This window comes from Salmo salar, chromosome 20 (assembly GCF_965601325.2).
Source record: "Salmo salar chromosome 20, fSalSal1, whole genome shotgun sequence".
NCBI classification, from domain to species: Eukaryota; Metazoa; Chordata; class Actinopteri; order Salmoniformes; family Salmonidae; genus Salmo; species Salmo salar.
This window is the reverse complement of record NC_138310.1, coordinates 38,505,099-38,520,767: the sequence shown is the minus strand read 5'-3', so window position 1 is coordinate 38,520,767 and position 15,669 is coordinate 38,505,099. Positions and strand designations below refer to the sequence as shown.

At 42.0% G+C, this 15,669-nt stretch overlaps 3 protein-coding genes across 6 annotated transcripts in view; 2 read left to right on the top strand and 1 right to left on the bottom strand.

Annotated features, from left to right (window-relative positions):
• Positions 1–881: 881 nt before the first annotated feature.
• LOC106580575 (BAG family molecular chaperone regulator 4) lies at positions 882–5,263 on the bottom strand. The gene is made up of 5 exons (XM_014161780.3): positions 4,967–5,263; positions 4,274–4,396; positions 3,819–4,061; positions 3,459–3,728; positions 882–3,211 (listed from the first exon to the last, which is right to left on the bottom strand). The coding sequence occupies exons 1-5, from the start codon at positions 5,093–5,095 to the stop codon at positions 2,738–2,740; spliced, it is 1,239 nt and encodes a 412-aa protein (XP_014017255.1). The 5' UTR covers positions 5,096–5,263; the 3' UTR covers positions 882–2,737.
• Positions 5,264–5,655: 392 nt separating this feature from the next.
• On the top strand, positions 5,656–8,185 carry LOC106580576 (U6 snRNA-associated Sm-like protein LSm1). Of its 3 annotated transcripts, none has more exons than XM_014161782.3 (4): positions 5,656–5,812; positions 6,090–6,158; positions 6,332–6,447; positions 7,674–8,185. In XM_014161782.3, the coding sequence occupies exons 1-4, from the start codon at positions 5,767–5,769 to the stop codon at positions 7,809–7,811; spliced, it is 369 nt and encodes a 122-aa protein (XP_014017257.1). In that variant the 5' UTR covers positions 5,656–5,766; the 3' UTR covers positions 7,812–8,185. The 3 variants fall into 3 exon arrangements, with proteins under 3 accessions (XP_014017257.1, XP_014017256.1, XP_045559268.1); XM_014161781.3 differs by having other exon boundaries at positions 7,641–8,185; XM_045703312.2 differs by lacking the exon at positions 6,090–6,158 and having other exon boundaries at positions 5,668–5,812; positions 7,641–8,185.
• A 2,757-nt stretch (positions 8,186–10,942) lies between these two features.
• Positions 10,943–15,669, top strand: part of LOC106580577 (G protein-coupled receptor kinase 5) — a 44,192-nt gene continuing 39,465 nt past the window's right edge. For both annotated transcript variants that reach the window (XM_014161783.3, XM_014161784.3), the window contains exon 1: positions 10,943–11,703. In XM_014161783.3, the coding sequence (XP_014017258.1) occupies positions 11,652–11,703 (52 nt within the window). In that variant the 5' untranslated portion in view covers positions 10,943–11,651. The remainder of the gene's footprint in view (positions 11,704–15,669) is intronic.

Below are 15,669 nucleotides of genomic sequence, written 5' to 3'. Positions count from 1 at the left end.
TACATTGTGAAGCTGGTTGAGAGAGCACCAAGTGTGCAACGCTGTCATTTTTTATTTAACTAGGCAAGTCAGTTAAGAACACATTCTTATTTACAATGACGGCCTAACCCAGCCAAACCCTAGCAACGCTGGGCCAATTGTGTGCCGCCCTATGGGACTCCCAATCCCAGCCGGCTGTGATACAGCCTGGAATCGAACCAGGGCCTGTAGTGACGCCTCTAGTACTGAGATGTAGTGCCTTAGACCGCTGCGCCACTCGGCAATGCGTGGCTACTTTGAAGAATCTAATATAAAATATATTTTGATTTGTTTAACAGTTGTTGGTTACACTATGAAATAACACATGGAATCATGTAGTAAGTCTACACTATTATTCTACAATGTATAAAATAGTAAAAATAAAGAAAAACCTGGAATGAGTAGGTGTGTCCAAACTTTTGACTGGTACTGTATATCAGCTTGCAGTGTGTTGTCTCACTTTCATTACCCCTCACTTCATTCAAACGCCTTTAATTTTCTCTCTCCCACCTATCATGACAAACTCTTGTTAATTTTGAGTGTTTATGGTATGTTTTCCAAAAGACTATACAATAACATGCATAACACATTTGAAAAATGTACTGACATTTAATGCAATTCATCTGTTTGAGCTGTAGTCATTTCTGAATCAGTCAGGAAAATATTCCCATCTTATGTTAGAAACATGCATTACGTCAGAAACCGCTGTAGACAGGACCTTGGTCCCTGTATTTAAAGTGTCTTCTATGTTACAAATATATATATTTTTTAGTTAGTGAATGGTTCTCTATCTGAACACAAAAATAACATCACAGGAAAAAAATAAACATATGACAAACAGAACATTTTGATCCATGCAAAGCTTAAGAGATTTAAAGTTTATTTTTTATAACGATTTGAAAAAGCACCTGCCGATATTATGGCACTCGTGATAATTTATTTTTATCAACAAAGTAGCTGATTTCTAAGAAATGAACAGTCTAAGAAAGGGATTTTTGGTGCTAGATTAAATAAGAAAAGCATTTGATTTGTTGTTTTGAAGAAGAAGAAAAAAAAAACCTCCAATCATAGTGCTGTAGGATGAAGCTGACCCCAACCACCTGTTTCAATACATCCTTCTTCCTTAAAATATCACTGAGCCCGTATCCACAAAGCCTCTCAGTAGGAGTGCCGATCTAGGTTCAGTTTCGCCTTTTAGATCATAATGAATAAGATTATATGGACAGGGTGGACCTGATACTAGATCAGCACTCATATTCCGAGATGATTTGTGGATATGGATCCTGGTCAGATATGAACTTGAATGGTAAAACTGGTAGAAAGGTCAGAGATTACTCTAAAGAAGGAAGTAATTGAACAGGGTCTAAGGTCTGTTTTCCTTTTCGTCCTTCGAAGAATAACACTAAACTGATCCTAGGCCTGCACTTAATTACAATGTCTAAAACCAATCAATGGCAAAAGCATTGTGGAGGAGTTGTAGACCAACTACTATACAGAACATACCAGGGTTAGGATAGATGGAATTACAAATGTAATTTATTCAGGAAGTGAATTGAAACTTCCTCAATATTTCCATTGAGCAACTTTAAGTCATTAATTGAATTAATGAATTTCTTCCATCGACCGCATTGACTCTACCTTTGTAGATACTGAAAAAAAGTGTAAATGAACGGAAGTGTGTAACATTACCCACCCAGGGACTGATATTAAAGTCTAAAAAGGCAAGTCAGGAGCATTTTTTTGGTTGCTCAGAGATTATGATCACTTGCTCAAATGTAAATTAAGTAGAAGTGCTTAAATCAGAAGTATTTAAATCAGTAAAAAAATAAAAAATAAGTAACTTGCCCAACTGCCATAAATTCTGTCTTTCACTTAAAGGAATATCAGTTTTAGGCTATTGAAATTATTTGCAGTTTGGTTGTATTCCCTTTTTAAAAACATATCACCTGACTAATGAAGCAACCTCAGAGCAGGCTTAACTTGCATGACTGCTCAGTTAACTTGACAAAGGCAATAGGGCAACCCTTAATGTCAATCCCTGCGACAATTTGGAAGGCTGTGTGTGAATGCACACTGTTTGCATTCTGCTTACAATGACAGGTGGGTGATAAGGTTAGGGTGAGTGATAAAGGGGAAATGTCATGGTAGTGCAAATGGTTCACAACATGTAAGAAAACATGGTGAATGGAAGGAACACTCATGGTAGAAGTGGCCTTTGAATACAGATCTAGGATCAGATTAGCCTACGCCAAATCCAAGCCTTATTAACCAGGCAAAAACATCTCACCCTATCAGTGATTAAGGGGCAAAGTTTACCTACTTTGAAAGGAACATGGTGACACTATATGAAACCACCATTATAAGACTACATTACACTGGCACAAGCATGACATAACCGATGCTTTAAGCCATCATGGACACTAATGTCGGGTTATGACAACTAACCCAACAACACCATAACTTAGTCATGACTTGATATGTACAACCATTACATTTGCCATCATGAATACTTTGACATGGCATCTCTTATGTTCCTGATCACACCTGCGTGAAGTAGCATAAGCTGGCCTGATTCCAAACCAAACCCTAAGTCCTTGTCGAGAACCAGTCTATCTAAACCTTTACGATCCAGGAGATGTAGTCAACAAACAGAGAATTGGGCATTTAATTCCAAGGGACCGGTTTAGATTCAAATGTCACAAAAAAAGAACAGTCCAATTCAGAAGGCCTTTTTCTCCAGCCGGTCCAGTATGGCCTGGATCCTCTGCACAGCCTCCTTCCGGGCCTGCCTGACCACTTCCTGTCCCTGAGTCTCCACTGAGTCTAGAACCAGCAGCTCCTTGGTCAGCAGTTCCTCCAGGTACCGGTAACTCTTGTCCGATTTTTTACCCACAAATTCATCCACATCCTCATGGAGCAAAAGCACCCGGGCCATGACCTGCTGGACTTTGGCCAAGCTGGGGTTGTCGCTCAGGGGCTGGGGCCCGATCGGACCCTGGGGCTGGGTTGGAGGCTCACCCTGGGAAGGCTTTGGCTCCTGCACCCCCCCTCGTCCTGGTTTGTTGTACATCTGGGGAGGTGAGCTGAAGTCGACGGGCTTGCCATTAGTGGGGTTAGGGGAGGGGGCTGGTCTGGGTTTGGGTCCCACCTGTGGGGCACACTGGTGCTGGTGGGGTCCTGGGTAGTGCTGGTCCTGAGGAGGTAAAAAAGATTGTCTTACACAATTAGTGTGTAATGAATAGAAAATTAATTCAGACCCAAGATTGCTATGGTACCGGAGGGGGGTATGAGCTTTTCTGAACTATCCCCTTTCTTCCAAGAAGAACAAAATTAGTACCACTTGGAGGGCATTTTAGAAACAATATGTTAAAATAAAGGAGACGAGACGACCAAAGGCCAATTTAGGTAATTGAGATGCCTCCCTTGTGTTCCACACGTACCTTGGCTTCATAGGGGGGTGGGGCTCCAGTGCCAGTGCCTGGCCAGGCTGGGGGATGTTGTGGGCGGACAGGGTTCCCATAGTTGCTGTGTAGAGGTTGGGTGCCTGGCTGCCACTGCTGGTGTGAGGGCCCATACCCACCCGAGTGGGCCCAAGCCTCAGCCTGTGGCCTAGGGTGAAGGGCCTGTCCAGTGGAGTATTGGGGGTTTGCAGGCAATGCAGGACCACCTTCCCCATAGTGTGTGTAAGACCCAGGAGGATAGCTAGGGGCCTGGGAGAAAATAGACAAGAGCCATTATACCCAACTGCCTTTACCTTAGACACTGTTAAACACTGCCCTGCCCTCGTTGAATGCACTTACCCCTTGACAGTGTGGTCCAGGGTAGTGGTGGTGCTGATGTTGGTGCTGGGTGTGGGGTTGTCCTGACCCGCCTGTGCTCTGCTCTGGTCCTGGGCAGCCCTGGCTAGGGTACTGGCCTGTTGCCTGCCTGGGAGACATCTGCTCTGCACAGTAGAATGGGTTGGATGGGTGGAAAGAATTTGCCGGATACTGGCCTGGACCAGGGTTATAGACGCCGTGGCCATTTGGATATGCTTGCATTGCCTGGATAGGGAGAGAGAGGGAATGTGTGCATACATCAGTAAGGGTTTGAATTTGAGTGCCAGACTGCCAGTCTGTGAAAATATGTGTGCGTGAGTAACAAAGTGTCAAGGAAGGGTGAGAGCCCTTGAGACGACAGATTAGGACTTAATCCCCATGTATAGAGGTGGATTTAGAGGGCCTTTGCTATGACATAACATGAGGCCGTACTGTACCTGTGGGTTGTAAGGTGGCTGCACATCGGATCCTGAAGGGTAGGCATTTGGATAGTGCCCTGCTGTGGAATGTGTCTGAGGATACCAGTAGTTTGAGGAGTAACCAGGGTATTGGGAAGCGTCCTGTAGACACATGATAAGATATTTTACATGGGCTCAAAATCCGCAATGTTTAAATAGTCAACTATATTGACATGAGTAAACAGTAACCCCAGACCTCTATTGTCACGTCACTTCAATAACTTGTTTGACTAAAGTATCCAACCGTCTAGTAATGCAGCAAGAAAGCGTTTCCTACTGTATTACATAATAGCTAGCTAAGGTTAGCTAGCAGCAGAAGTATCACAAATCAGTAGCCATTAACTAGCTAGGATATTTATCATACACTACAAACTACATAACTAGACAATCTGCATGTCAAATATAACCAACTAAGCAAGTTAGGTAGCTAGCAATATAGGACATCTTACTAGTTAGGTAGATGGGACAAACGGTCAGGAGACGGCTAGCTAGCTAAAAGTAGCTGGCTAGAACGCAGGCTAACTAGCTTGCTAGCTAATGAACGCTAAACTGTATACACAGTACAAAAATACTAACGCGTGTTTACGAACATTAAATCGTATGTTCTAAAATGTGATTAACATAACTAGTTATCTACGTGTTGACATGAATTGGCTATACAATGTGTCGTACCATAGCGTTATTCCAGTTCACGTTATTATTTTCCGAGTTGAAATTTGAGGGCCAGGCGGATTTGGGATTCGACTGCATTTGATGATGCATAACCCAAGCAGCGTCCCCAGCACTTCTGTCGTTTGTCATTAAAAGAAATGGTGATAAAAATGGACTGTCAAAATGGACTGAGCACTCTGACTGCTATGAAAAACAAATGCTTTAATGTAATTCTCGAGTTGTTGAAGGCATTGACCATGGACAGCTAAATATATTATTGTTTGGCCCTTTCATTTTCGCCCCTCCCTTTTCCTTTTGTCCACGTGCGTAGAATATTAGTTATTTTGACCAATAGGCGCTCAGAGTTTAGAGCAGAGCTCATCGAATGCGTGGATTTAAACCAATGATTTGTTTAAACAAGTGGCGATGGTTACAATTCACCGTAGTTGTTTAAATGGCCTTATATTTGTGTCTTATTAAAAACCAAAAGCATATTCATTCAAAGTATTACATTATTAGAAAAATGCAATGTTCTAAATATACATCAGTTATTAAAGTTATATTAGCCTAAATTGTCACTTAATAACTCAATCGAAATTCAAATACAATAACAATTTTATCTATTATCGGATACAATAATAAATTACAGAAGAACGTTTTCCAATGTGCGGTGCTATCGGCGCTTAATGGGTTACAATTCTACAGGAAGTGTTTCCCTGAGCATGCGTCCCCTGCTCTTCCTGTTGAGAGGATACAGGTATACTTTTGAACGATTTTCCTTGACACATGTCATACACGGCGAATAGCTACACACGATCAAAATGAACTACATGCCAGGGACCGCGAGTCTCATCGATGATATAGACAGTAAGTTGGGATAGCAAAGGTTAGGCTGAGTTGAGACAGAAGTGTGAGTGAAAAGTCCAAAACATTTCCAACGTTCGAAAACCGTGATGATGATAATGATCAAATACAGTCACTGGTAAATTATGAACCCGTTCTTGTTAACTATTCATCATTCGACACGGGGCGACCTTGCAACATTGTATCCAAAACTCACTGTGGGGAGTGGGGGGCAACGATTGGATACATTGTAACCACGTGCGGTGGCTCAACTATAAACGTTCCCTTTTTTTTCTTGCAGAAAAGCATCTTGTACTTCTTCGAGATGGACGAACGCTAATTGGGTTTCTGAGAAGCATTGACCAGTTTGGTATTGCAAATTAACAAACTAATAATCATATTTCAGTTTAAACACTAGCCTTAGCTTACTTTGATGTTGTCAATACTCAGATAATGTAACTTATTCACAAGTAGGTACATTCAGGCAAGCAAAGGGAAAATGATCTTAACTTCCCTATCTCATCTCTTCGCCTTCTCTTTCAGCCAACCTAGTTTTTCATCAAACAGTTGAGCGCATCCATGTGGGCAAGAAGTTTGGAGACATCCCCAGAGGAATCTTCATTGTGAGAGGAGAGAATGTTGTTTTGCTTGGAGAAATAGTAAGTATTCATCCATGCCACCCTCTTGTTCTTTATCAGTACTTCAAGGCTGCTTTAGCTTTCCTTAGTAGAGTAGGCCTACACAGTCATTTGTTTGTGCTAAAGTAAGCCTGTTGACCAGGGGGGTACACTACAAATTAGGATCATAGAGAATAATGAACAACCAGAAATAACAGCTGATTTTCTGGTTCATTTAAGAAAGCTAAACATAGATATGTGTTTGGTTGTTGAGTCAATTAGACCATGCCCATTTCAAGCTTATCTTTCTAAAAACTCAAATGTTATTTCAGAATATTCAGGCAAGTTAGCTGACTAACTTGATGATTTAGTTTTGTGTTATACCCCTCAGTTGAATGTGTAGCAGTTTTTCAATATACTCACATGATTAGTAAGTACTTCAGCCCAAACTTTAGTTGTCACCTACGTAGCGTGGTTGATTCACACACAGGGCCCGGTTTCCCAAAAGCATCTTAAGACTATATTCAGCATTAGAAACAGGATCCTATCGTTCTAAGATTATCTTTGATTGAACTCACTGGCCAAGCTTCCTGACATCCAGGACCTCTATACCAGGCAGTGTCAGAGGAAGGCCCTAAAAATGGTCAAAGACTCCAGTCACCCAAGTCATAGACTGTTTTCTCTGCTACCACACGGCAAGCGGTACTGGAGCACCAAGTCTAGGTCCAAAAGGCTCCTTAACAGCTTCTACCCCCAAGCCATAAGACTGCTAATGTTAATCAAATGGATACCTGGACTATTTATATTGACCCCCTTTTTTTATGCTACTACTACTCACTGTTTATTATCTATGCATAGTCACTTTACCCCTCCCTACATGTACATATTACCTCAACTAACCAGTACCCCTGCACATTGACTCGGTACCGGTCCCCACTGTATATAGCCTCGTTATTTTATTGTTACTTTTTTGTACTTTATTTTATATTTGATGCATTTTTGTAGCAGATATATATATATATTTTTTTAATCTGCATTGCTGGTTAAGGGCTTGTAAGTAAATATTTTAGGTAAGGTTTACACCTGTTGAATTCTGTGCATGTGACATACAGTTTGATTTGATCAGTTGATAACAATCAATTGCTGGGGTTTACATGTGTGCCACTGCTATTACTCTCCAGAAGGACATGCATGACATGTACGTTGACAGTATGTTTAATATGATCCCGCTTAAGGACATTGATAAGCTGTGTGACAACGTCTTGCAGCAAGTTTCTATAGAGGAGATCCTGGAGGAGCAGCGATTGCAACAGCAAGCCAAGCAGAAGACAGAGAAAGCCAAGGTGACCGCGCTGAAGGACAGAGGCCTATCCATCCCAAAAGCAGATAATCTCGATGAATACTGAAGGCATTTCTGTTCCATTTTCTTACGTAATACTGGACTCCTCAGTTATATGTTGAATAGGGGATTATTTTGAAGACTGTGAGAAGAATGTGTGCTTTGTAGATGACGCAACGTCACACTAAATACTGTACTGATTTCATTTTGATTATGACTCATTGGTTTGAAAGCAAACAATGAATTAAGTGATGCATGATTTGAAGGTAGACCACACAACCTAGATTGTCTACAAGACTACATTTGATTAGAAATGAATTATGATTTTCATACCATAGCACTGAGAACTAAGTCAATAGTATATAGTGATGAACTCTGTTCGTGTAAGCAGACACATTGTAATGGCAAGATTTGTTTTCCATAAAAGATTTTGTTATTTTATTACTGAAGTCTGCTTTGTTTAATTTGTAAATGGGAATTTTCATTTGAGTCTGACTATGGATCACTGCTCTACTGCAGAAGGCACTGTGGTCTCCCATAGAGTGATGGAGGTCTCTAGTATATTAGCATGGGCAGTGACATTGAGGGCTTCCATCATTTTAATGTAGTCAACTGGGTGGGACTTCCAACTTCATTGGCTGATCCCTCTTGGCGACCCAGTCATGTCCAACTGGGTGATCAGGTGGGATCAGCCAATCTGATGGAGAATGGCGCTGGGATGTATAGCGTCCGTTTTACGGGCTCCTGACCAAATATGCTATTTTGTGTTTTTTTCTTTTTGTGCTGATCTTTAAGTTTTTTTTGTACATAATGTTTCCACCATAATTTTCTATGACTAAAAATAGCTTCTGGACATCAGAACAGTGATCACTAACCTCAATTTGGATGAAGAATTATACTTCAATGATTCGACTGCGCAGGACATGCTGCTCACCTGGAACCAGGCCCTAATCCCCAACACAGAAGAGGAAAATATGGCAATATAGAGAATAACAAGTCTCTACCCTCTGTTCTATTGGTGAATGTTTAATCATGGAAGAACAAACTACACGAGATTTGTTCAAGACTGTCCTACCAATGGGACCTGAAGAACTGTAATAGCCTATGCTTGTCGATATGTAGGAGCAAGTCATGAAGTTTTAATCCCCATATGGGTACGGGCACACTGAGCTGCATGAACACGGATTCAATTGTATATCACGTACAGTACCAGTCAAAGTTTGAACACACCTACTCATTCCAGGGTTTTTCTTTATTTTTATTATTTTCTACAATGTAGAAGAATAGTAACTACATCAAAACTATGAAATAGCACATATGGAATCATGTAGTAACCAAAAAAGTGTTAAATCAAAATGTATTTTTATTTCTTCAAAGTAGCCACCTGTTGCCTTGATGACAGCTTTGCACACTGTCTCACCCAGCTTCATGTAGTCACCTGGAATGCATTTCAATGAACAGGTGTGCCTTGTTAAAAGTGAATTTTTTAAATTTCTTTCCTTCCAAAAGCGTTTGAGCCAATCAGTTGCGTTGTGACAGGGTAGGGATGGTATACAGAAGATAGCCCTATTTGGTAAAAGACCAAGTCCATATTATGGCAAGAACAGTTCGAATAAGCAAAGACAAATGACAGTCCATCGTTACTTTAAGACATAAAGGTCCGTCAATCCGGAAAATGTCAATAACTTTGAAAGTTTCTTCAAGTGCAGTAGCAAAAACCATCAAGCGCTATGATGAAACTGGCTCTCATGAGGACAGCCACAGGAAAGGAAGACCCAGAGTTACCTCTGCTGCAGAGGATATGTTCATTAGAGTTACCAGCCTCAGAAATTGCAGCCCAAATAAATCCTTCAGAGTTCAAGTGACAGACACATCTCAACATCAACTGTTCAGAAGAGACTGCGTGAATCAGGCCTTCATGGTCAAATTGCTGCAAAGAAACTACTACTAAAAGACACCAATAAGAAGACACTTGCTTAGGCCAAGAAACACGAGCAATGGACATAAGACCGGTAGAAATCTGTCCTTTTGTCTGATGAGTCCAAATTTGAGATTTTTGATTCCAACTGCCGTGTCTTTATGAGATGCAGAGTAGGTGAACGGATGATCTCTGCATGTGTGGTTCCCACCATGAAGCATGGAGGAGGTGGTGTGATGGTGCTTTGCTGGTGACACTATCGGTGATTTATTTGGAATTCAAGGCACACTTAACCAGCATGGCTACCACAGCATTCTGTAGCAATACGCCATCCCATCTGGTTTGCGCTTGGTGGGACTATCATGTTTTTCAACAGGACAATGACCCAACATACCTCCAGGCTGTGTAAGGGCTATTTGACCAAGAAGGAGAGTGATGGAGTGTGTTCCAGTTTTGTCATACAACACAATGCCACAGATGTCTGAAGTTTTGAAGGAGCGTGCAATTGACATGCTGACTGCAGGAATGTCCACCAGAGCTGTTGCCAGATAATTGAATGCTAATTTCTCTACCATAAGCGGTCTCCAATGCTGTTTTAGAGAATTTGGCAGTACATCCACAACCGCAGACCACGTGTACCCACGCCAGTCCAGCTTCCTCACTTGCGGGATCGTCTGAGACCAGACACCTGATGAAACTGAGGAGTATTTTTGTCAGTAATAAAGCCTTTTTGTGGGGAAAAACAAATTCTGATTGGCTGGGCCTGGCTCGCAAGTGGATGGACCTGGCTGCCAATTGGGTGGGCCTATGCCCACCCATGGCTGCGCCCCTGCCCAGTCTTGTGAAATCCATATATTAGGGCCTCGAATTCGTTTCAATTGACTGATGTCATTATATGAACTGTAACACAGTAAAACCATTGATATTGTTGCATATTGCGTTAATATTTTTGTTCAGTATATATGAACCTAAGAAGACAGGCATAAAGTCTACTGGTAGGCCTGTATGAGATCTTGAGATAATTGGATGTTGTGTTTGATCAGTTTTCATAATTAAAATATATTATTGTGCACCGCGGTTCTTAGGCTTTCCATGTCAGATGAAAAACAGCATTTGAACAACGGACCAATCACCGTTATCAATATCATTCTTTCTCCCAAGGTCTTTCATCTTCAGTTCTACCGCTTGGCATTGCATTGGGAGGGGATGGCAAGAATGTGCCGCTATCAGATGTCTATGACAGCCAGACAGGCACACTCAACAACGCATACGTCATGGGCCAGATATGAACACGCCCCTTCCGACTGGATGTGTGTTCCACGGGCGATGGAATGGAATATTGGAACCACCAACTTGGTGGATCAAGATTTGCGAACTCTTATTAGAAATCATTGAACTTCCATTGGCTGTACACTTAGCCCCCTGCACGATATCCAAATATAACCGAAATATTGACGAGAACCACGGGGGAAACCGCTTAGAGCTCCGCCAAACATTACAACCAAGATTAAAAAAACCCAGCCCTTTTTTTTTTATTATTATGCACCAAGAGGTGGAGCACGTTGAGTCTAGTACACTTCACTTCACCAACTCCCACCAGTGCTACTGGTCTGTGCTTCAGCCGCTGTTAGGAATGCGTTACCAAAGGATGTAGGTCTTGCTGAGGTCTCGGGCTGTTTCGAGATGTATTGATGGCCCAACAGTCCTATCCTTCTTTGATTCCGCACGAAACACACAACAGTCTCCGGAATTGGAATGGAAATGCCCTCCGGACGCTGTATTCGGAGACGACAATATGAACCATGCCCTAGTTAATATTACAAGGATTTCCTCGATAGCCTGTGTATTGACTTTCAAGGAATTTGAAATGTATACATTTGATTCGGATTTGGAGTAAAACGAAAAGCAATTTAGCCGTGAAGAGCAAGGTGTTGCTGTGCCGACGTAAAAACAACAACAAACCTATTCAGCAAAATCAAAGGATTTTAAATGGAGCTGGAGAATATTGTGGCCAATACGGTACTGTTAAAAGCAAGAGAAGGTAGGTCTTCAAACAGTCTAATAAAATGAATGAACCATTTTGACGCGTAGAATGGGGTTCGAATTCCATTTTGTGTTGAATGCTACAGTGATGCAATCTAAATAGTCTCTGAACATGATATTTACAGACGCTATGCTGCTCTAAAATCTACTTTATACCATACACCACCATCATCATCATCACCAAACAACATGTTTTATTGCTTATGCTAGGCTTTTAAACCCTTCAATGTATCCATCCCTAGCTCAATTGATGTCCAATATAGCTTATGTATGTTCAGGCCTGTGGTTTAAAATCGTTTGACATGCCCTACGTTTGTGAACAAAGGTCCTTCTAAATGTAATAAAAAAATAACCCCGCACATCAGCTTTAAGTTTTGTTTAAGAAATTGTTAACCGCGTGATTATGATTAGACTGTAGTAGAGCCCACCAGTGAAACCGTAACAATTCTTTCCCAACATTCGACATGTTCAGACAGTATTACTAGAACTGGGGTCAAACTCTGGTCTGATGATCATTTGCTACAGTTGGCAGTGGCACATTTATGATGATCTAGGAATCTAAATGGCTATGGTGGTCTCCGTGCAGCAAAATGCAGCCTTTTACACTTCGATACCCCAAACAACCGTGTGATTGGGCACTTAGGTTCTGTCAATTTCATCTTTACCGTCTGTTTGTGTTAGGTCATAATCTGTGTGTTCATCATGGTGGAGAGTTTCGCAGACCAGCTGTTTTGTTATTAACCTTAATTGATCTTTAAGGAAATATCCTTTCACGTGCACATTAGCCTATCCCTTCACTTCAGACTCGACCAAGGATCCAAACTGATGAAATGATTGGCATTGCAGTAAGTTACTAATGATAACGTTATGGCTCTTATGTCGTGTTAATGCCATAAGATAATGAGAATGTTATGGCTCTTATGTCGTGTTAATGCCATAAGATACAGCGTCCCGTCTATCTGAATACATAAAAATACTGAGAAGGCTGTGTTCCTCTCACTCTGAGAAATGCACCGTTAGATACACACACACACACACACACACACACACACACACACACACACCGTTGTGCATGGTGTAATGTGGCTACAGGCTCTCTGTGGAGTTGAGCAGTGACGCAGGAGAAGGCAGTGTTCCTATGGCTGGCCTAGTGGTTATCTCACAGTAATAATGACATACTTATGGATTGGCTGCACTGGGTCAAAGATAGGACACACAGAGAGAAAGAGACTGATGTTTGCAGTCAGTGTACCACTGCCATACAAGGGTCCTTCGTTGTTTTGAGATGCAGCTTGAAACCAGCCTACTACAGTGTCAAATAAAAACTGCCAGATCACAGATGATTCCAAAGAAAATCAGAGCATCAAACAGTCTCTATAGCACAGGTACAGTATTTGGCAACCAGTCCTCCTCAGGTGATCCAAAAAGATTAAACTAGTTTAGTCATGATTGTGAACCATTGCTGGTCCAGGAGTGGTGTAGTGTTCACTCATCTGAATAACATGGAACTGTCATATGTTCAGATATGTGCAAGATAATGAAAATAACATATCTATTTTGAAGTCGTTTTTGGTGGTGTCCCTTTAAATTGAATGAAATAAGAAGATGACATGGCGACCCATGACAGATCCTTGTTGTCCCAGCTGCTCTATACCCGAGCCAGCATAGTACGGGTTGGGTTGGCACAACAGTGTGTAAACCATGGTCTGGTACATCCCAAAAACTGAAAGGGGTTTTCATTGGTCATCAGTGGATTCACTGTTGCTTTTTGCTCAGAGTTGATAGTGAAAAGGCAGACATGATCAACAGAGATTTGAATTGTGAAGAGCTGATGGTTGATTTATAAGATCTTGTTGAAGATGGCTCCATAACAAGTGATCAACTGTCAACTTATCTTTTGTGATTCATTGCTGATTGCAGTGTGTTGTGTATCGAGTCTGAGTGCCTAGTTGTTTAGATTCTGCCTGGTAATGTTAGAATGACTAGGGGCCGTATCTGACAGAGCCCAGAGTGCCAACGGTTGTATGAATGCCTGTGAGATTTTGTCAAAGTCCAGGGTGTACAGGGATGCTCCTATCTTTGTGTGTGTGCTGTGTACTTACGCTGTATGCCGAAGCTGGTTGAGGTCACAGCACAGGGACATAGCGAGAATGTGAATGGAGAAGAGAGAACCATGTTTATTCCTGTTTGTTTATGCAAGTGTGTCTCAGCCAGAGCTGAACGGAGAGATCCACATTCCCTGTCCGAATGCTCCCAGAGTCAGAGAGACAACAGGAAAGTCCAGTTTACACTCAGCTCCCAGTGTTTACGCCAGCGTCCTCACACTTCCCAAATCACTGGAATAAAGTGAACTGTAGCCAAGCAGAGAAATAAAAAGCCATCAATATCCCCTGCCTTCTGCAGAGCTGACCAGGGAGAGAGGCCCTATTCCAGTACTTGGTAAATGCATCCCTCTGTTCTCCTTTATTCCTTTGAAGTAAGTAATCATCACTAATCTGACACGACTGAGTTGGTCTAAGCGCAGCTTCACGTTAGCCAATTCAGTCATGTTAGGTAAGTGATCACAAGGGAGGATTTGTTAAGGGGCCAGAGGATGGAGTAGAACATATTCAGGCCTGCTGAAGAGGACCTTTGATGACATCACGGTTGAGATTCCAGGAAGTTCATCTCACCTGCTCTGTCTCAAATACCAACAAACAACAGAGTAGCTAGTAAGACCTGAGTATAATTCAGAATCAGGAAATCCCCCTCCGTTTCTCCCTGGTGTCCAGTAATCTTGTTTTTGTGGAGGATGCAGTGAAATCCAAACCTCCATTCAGCGATCTCATCTCTGCTGAGGATCACCTAACGGCTCATATTACCAGTCACAGCCCACAGTGTTGGAAGATGCTGACGTGTTGAACATAGAAATAATAAAGGTGCAATCCATAAATTCTACTTCTCTTGTGACAATGGGGAAAGTGCAAACAGTCAATTTGAATTAAAACGCACAATTACTGCGCTTGTTGTCCTTTGCACTCACAAAGACCTTTCCCCTCAGTCTTCTAAAACATCTTGAGAAGACAAAGTTACTCGAAGTTGAGCGTCCGCATTGTGCCTTAAATGCTAGTTTCATCAATGTGAAAGCAGAAGTGTTTTACATGTCAGACAACCCTGGAAGGGTTCTAGAACAGCGAGAGCAGCAGCTCAGAAGCGTCACTTGTACTTGATTTTTAGGAAGCGTTTCCTCAGATCCGCTTCTCTTATTCGCTGAGCTGTGGAAGGGAGGCATCTCCATTACGTGTGTGTGTGTGTGTGTGTGTAATCTTAGCTCTGACGAGGGCAACATCCTGCAGTAGACCCTGAGCTCATGATGCCTGCGTGTGGGTGTACGCCCTTCCCCATTCACAACTGTCACATTGGCAGCAGCCGTGGAACCCAAGCCACCTGAACAAACGTCATCAGCGGTTTAAATGAAGGAGAGTAAAGGGAAAAGTGTGTTGTTGAACTCATATGTGTTGTTGGGATAGCAGACGTGTAGCAACAGAATTGTAGCCTAGGTGCCAGCCTGCGATTTTAGGTTCATGCCTCTGTTGTTGGCCAACAGAACAGGCTAAGAGAATAGCATTGCTGATCCGTGTCTTCCCTGTTTTCAGATACTGTTGCCCTTTTTTAATTGAGGAAGGTGGTAACCAAGCTATGTTGGCTGGATGGCCTATTTTTACCTGAGGCAATTGTCTTGTTCAACCTCTGTTTTAGAATAAAAGGTGTTCTAGAGCGAAGGAACAAATGTTCTACAATGAAGGGACGAGTGTTGTATCTAGAATGAAATGCGAACATGTTTTCTCGACTAGAGGAAAAGGAATGGGTTGATGCATCGTCTGATGAAAACAAACATGCAGATTTTAGGGCTTTATCTTAACCTGTCAAAACAGACAAGAAACCAAACATTCTAGTACAAACAACACCATCTGTCTGTCATTAA

What these genes read in the sequence shown, in the direction of transcription:
- LOC106580576 (XM_014161781.3), top strand. Translation starts at nt 5,767, where the DNA reads ATGAACTACATGCCAGGGACCGCGAGTCTCATCGATGATATAGACA. An exon ending in GAGAAGCATTGACCAGTTTG is followed by an intron (nt 6,159 to 6,331) that starts GTATTGCAAATT and finishes CTTCTCTTTCAG; the next exon opens with CCAACCTAGTTTTTCATCAA. An exon ending in TTGTTTTGCTTGGAGAAATA is followed by an intron (nt 6,448 to 7,640) that starts GTAAGTATTCAT and finishes ATCCCGCTTAAG; the next exon opens with GACATTGATAAGCTGTGTGA.
- LOC106580575 (XM_014161780.3), bottom strand. Translation starts at nt 5,095, where the DNA reads ATGACAAACGACAGAAGTGCTGGGGACGCTGCTTGGGTTATGCATCAT. An exon ending in AGCCACCTTACAACCCACAG is followed by an intron (nt 4,062 to 4,273) that starts GTACAGTACGGC and finishes CTCCCTATCCAG; the next exon opens with GCAATGCAAGCATATCCAAA. An exon ending in CTGGACCACACTGTCAAGGG is followed by an intron (nt 3,729 to 3,818) that starts GTAAGTGCATTC and finishes ATTTTCTCCCAG; the next exon opens with GCCCCTAGCTATCCTCCTGG.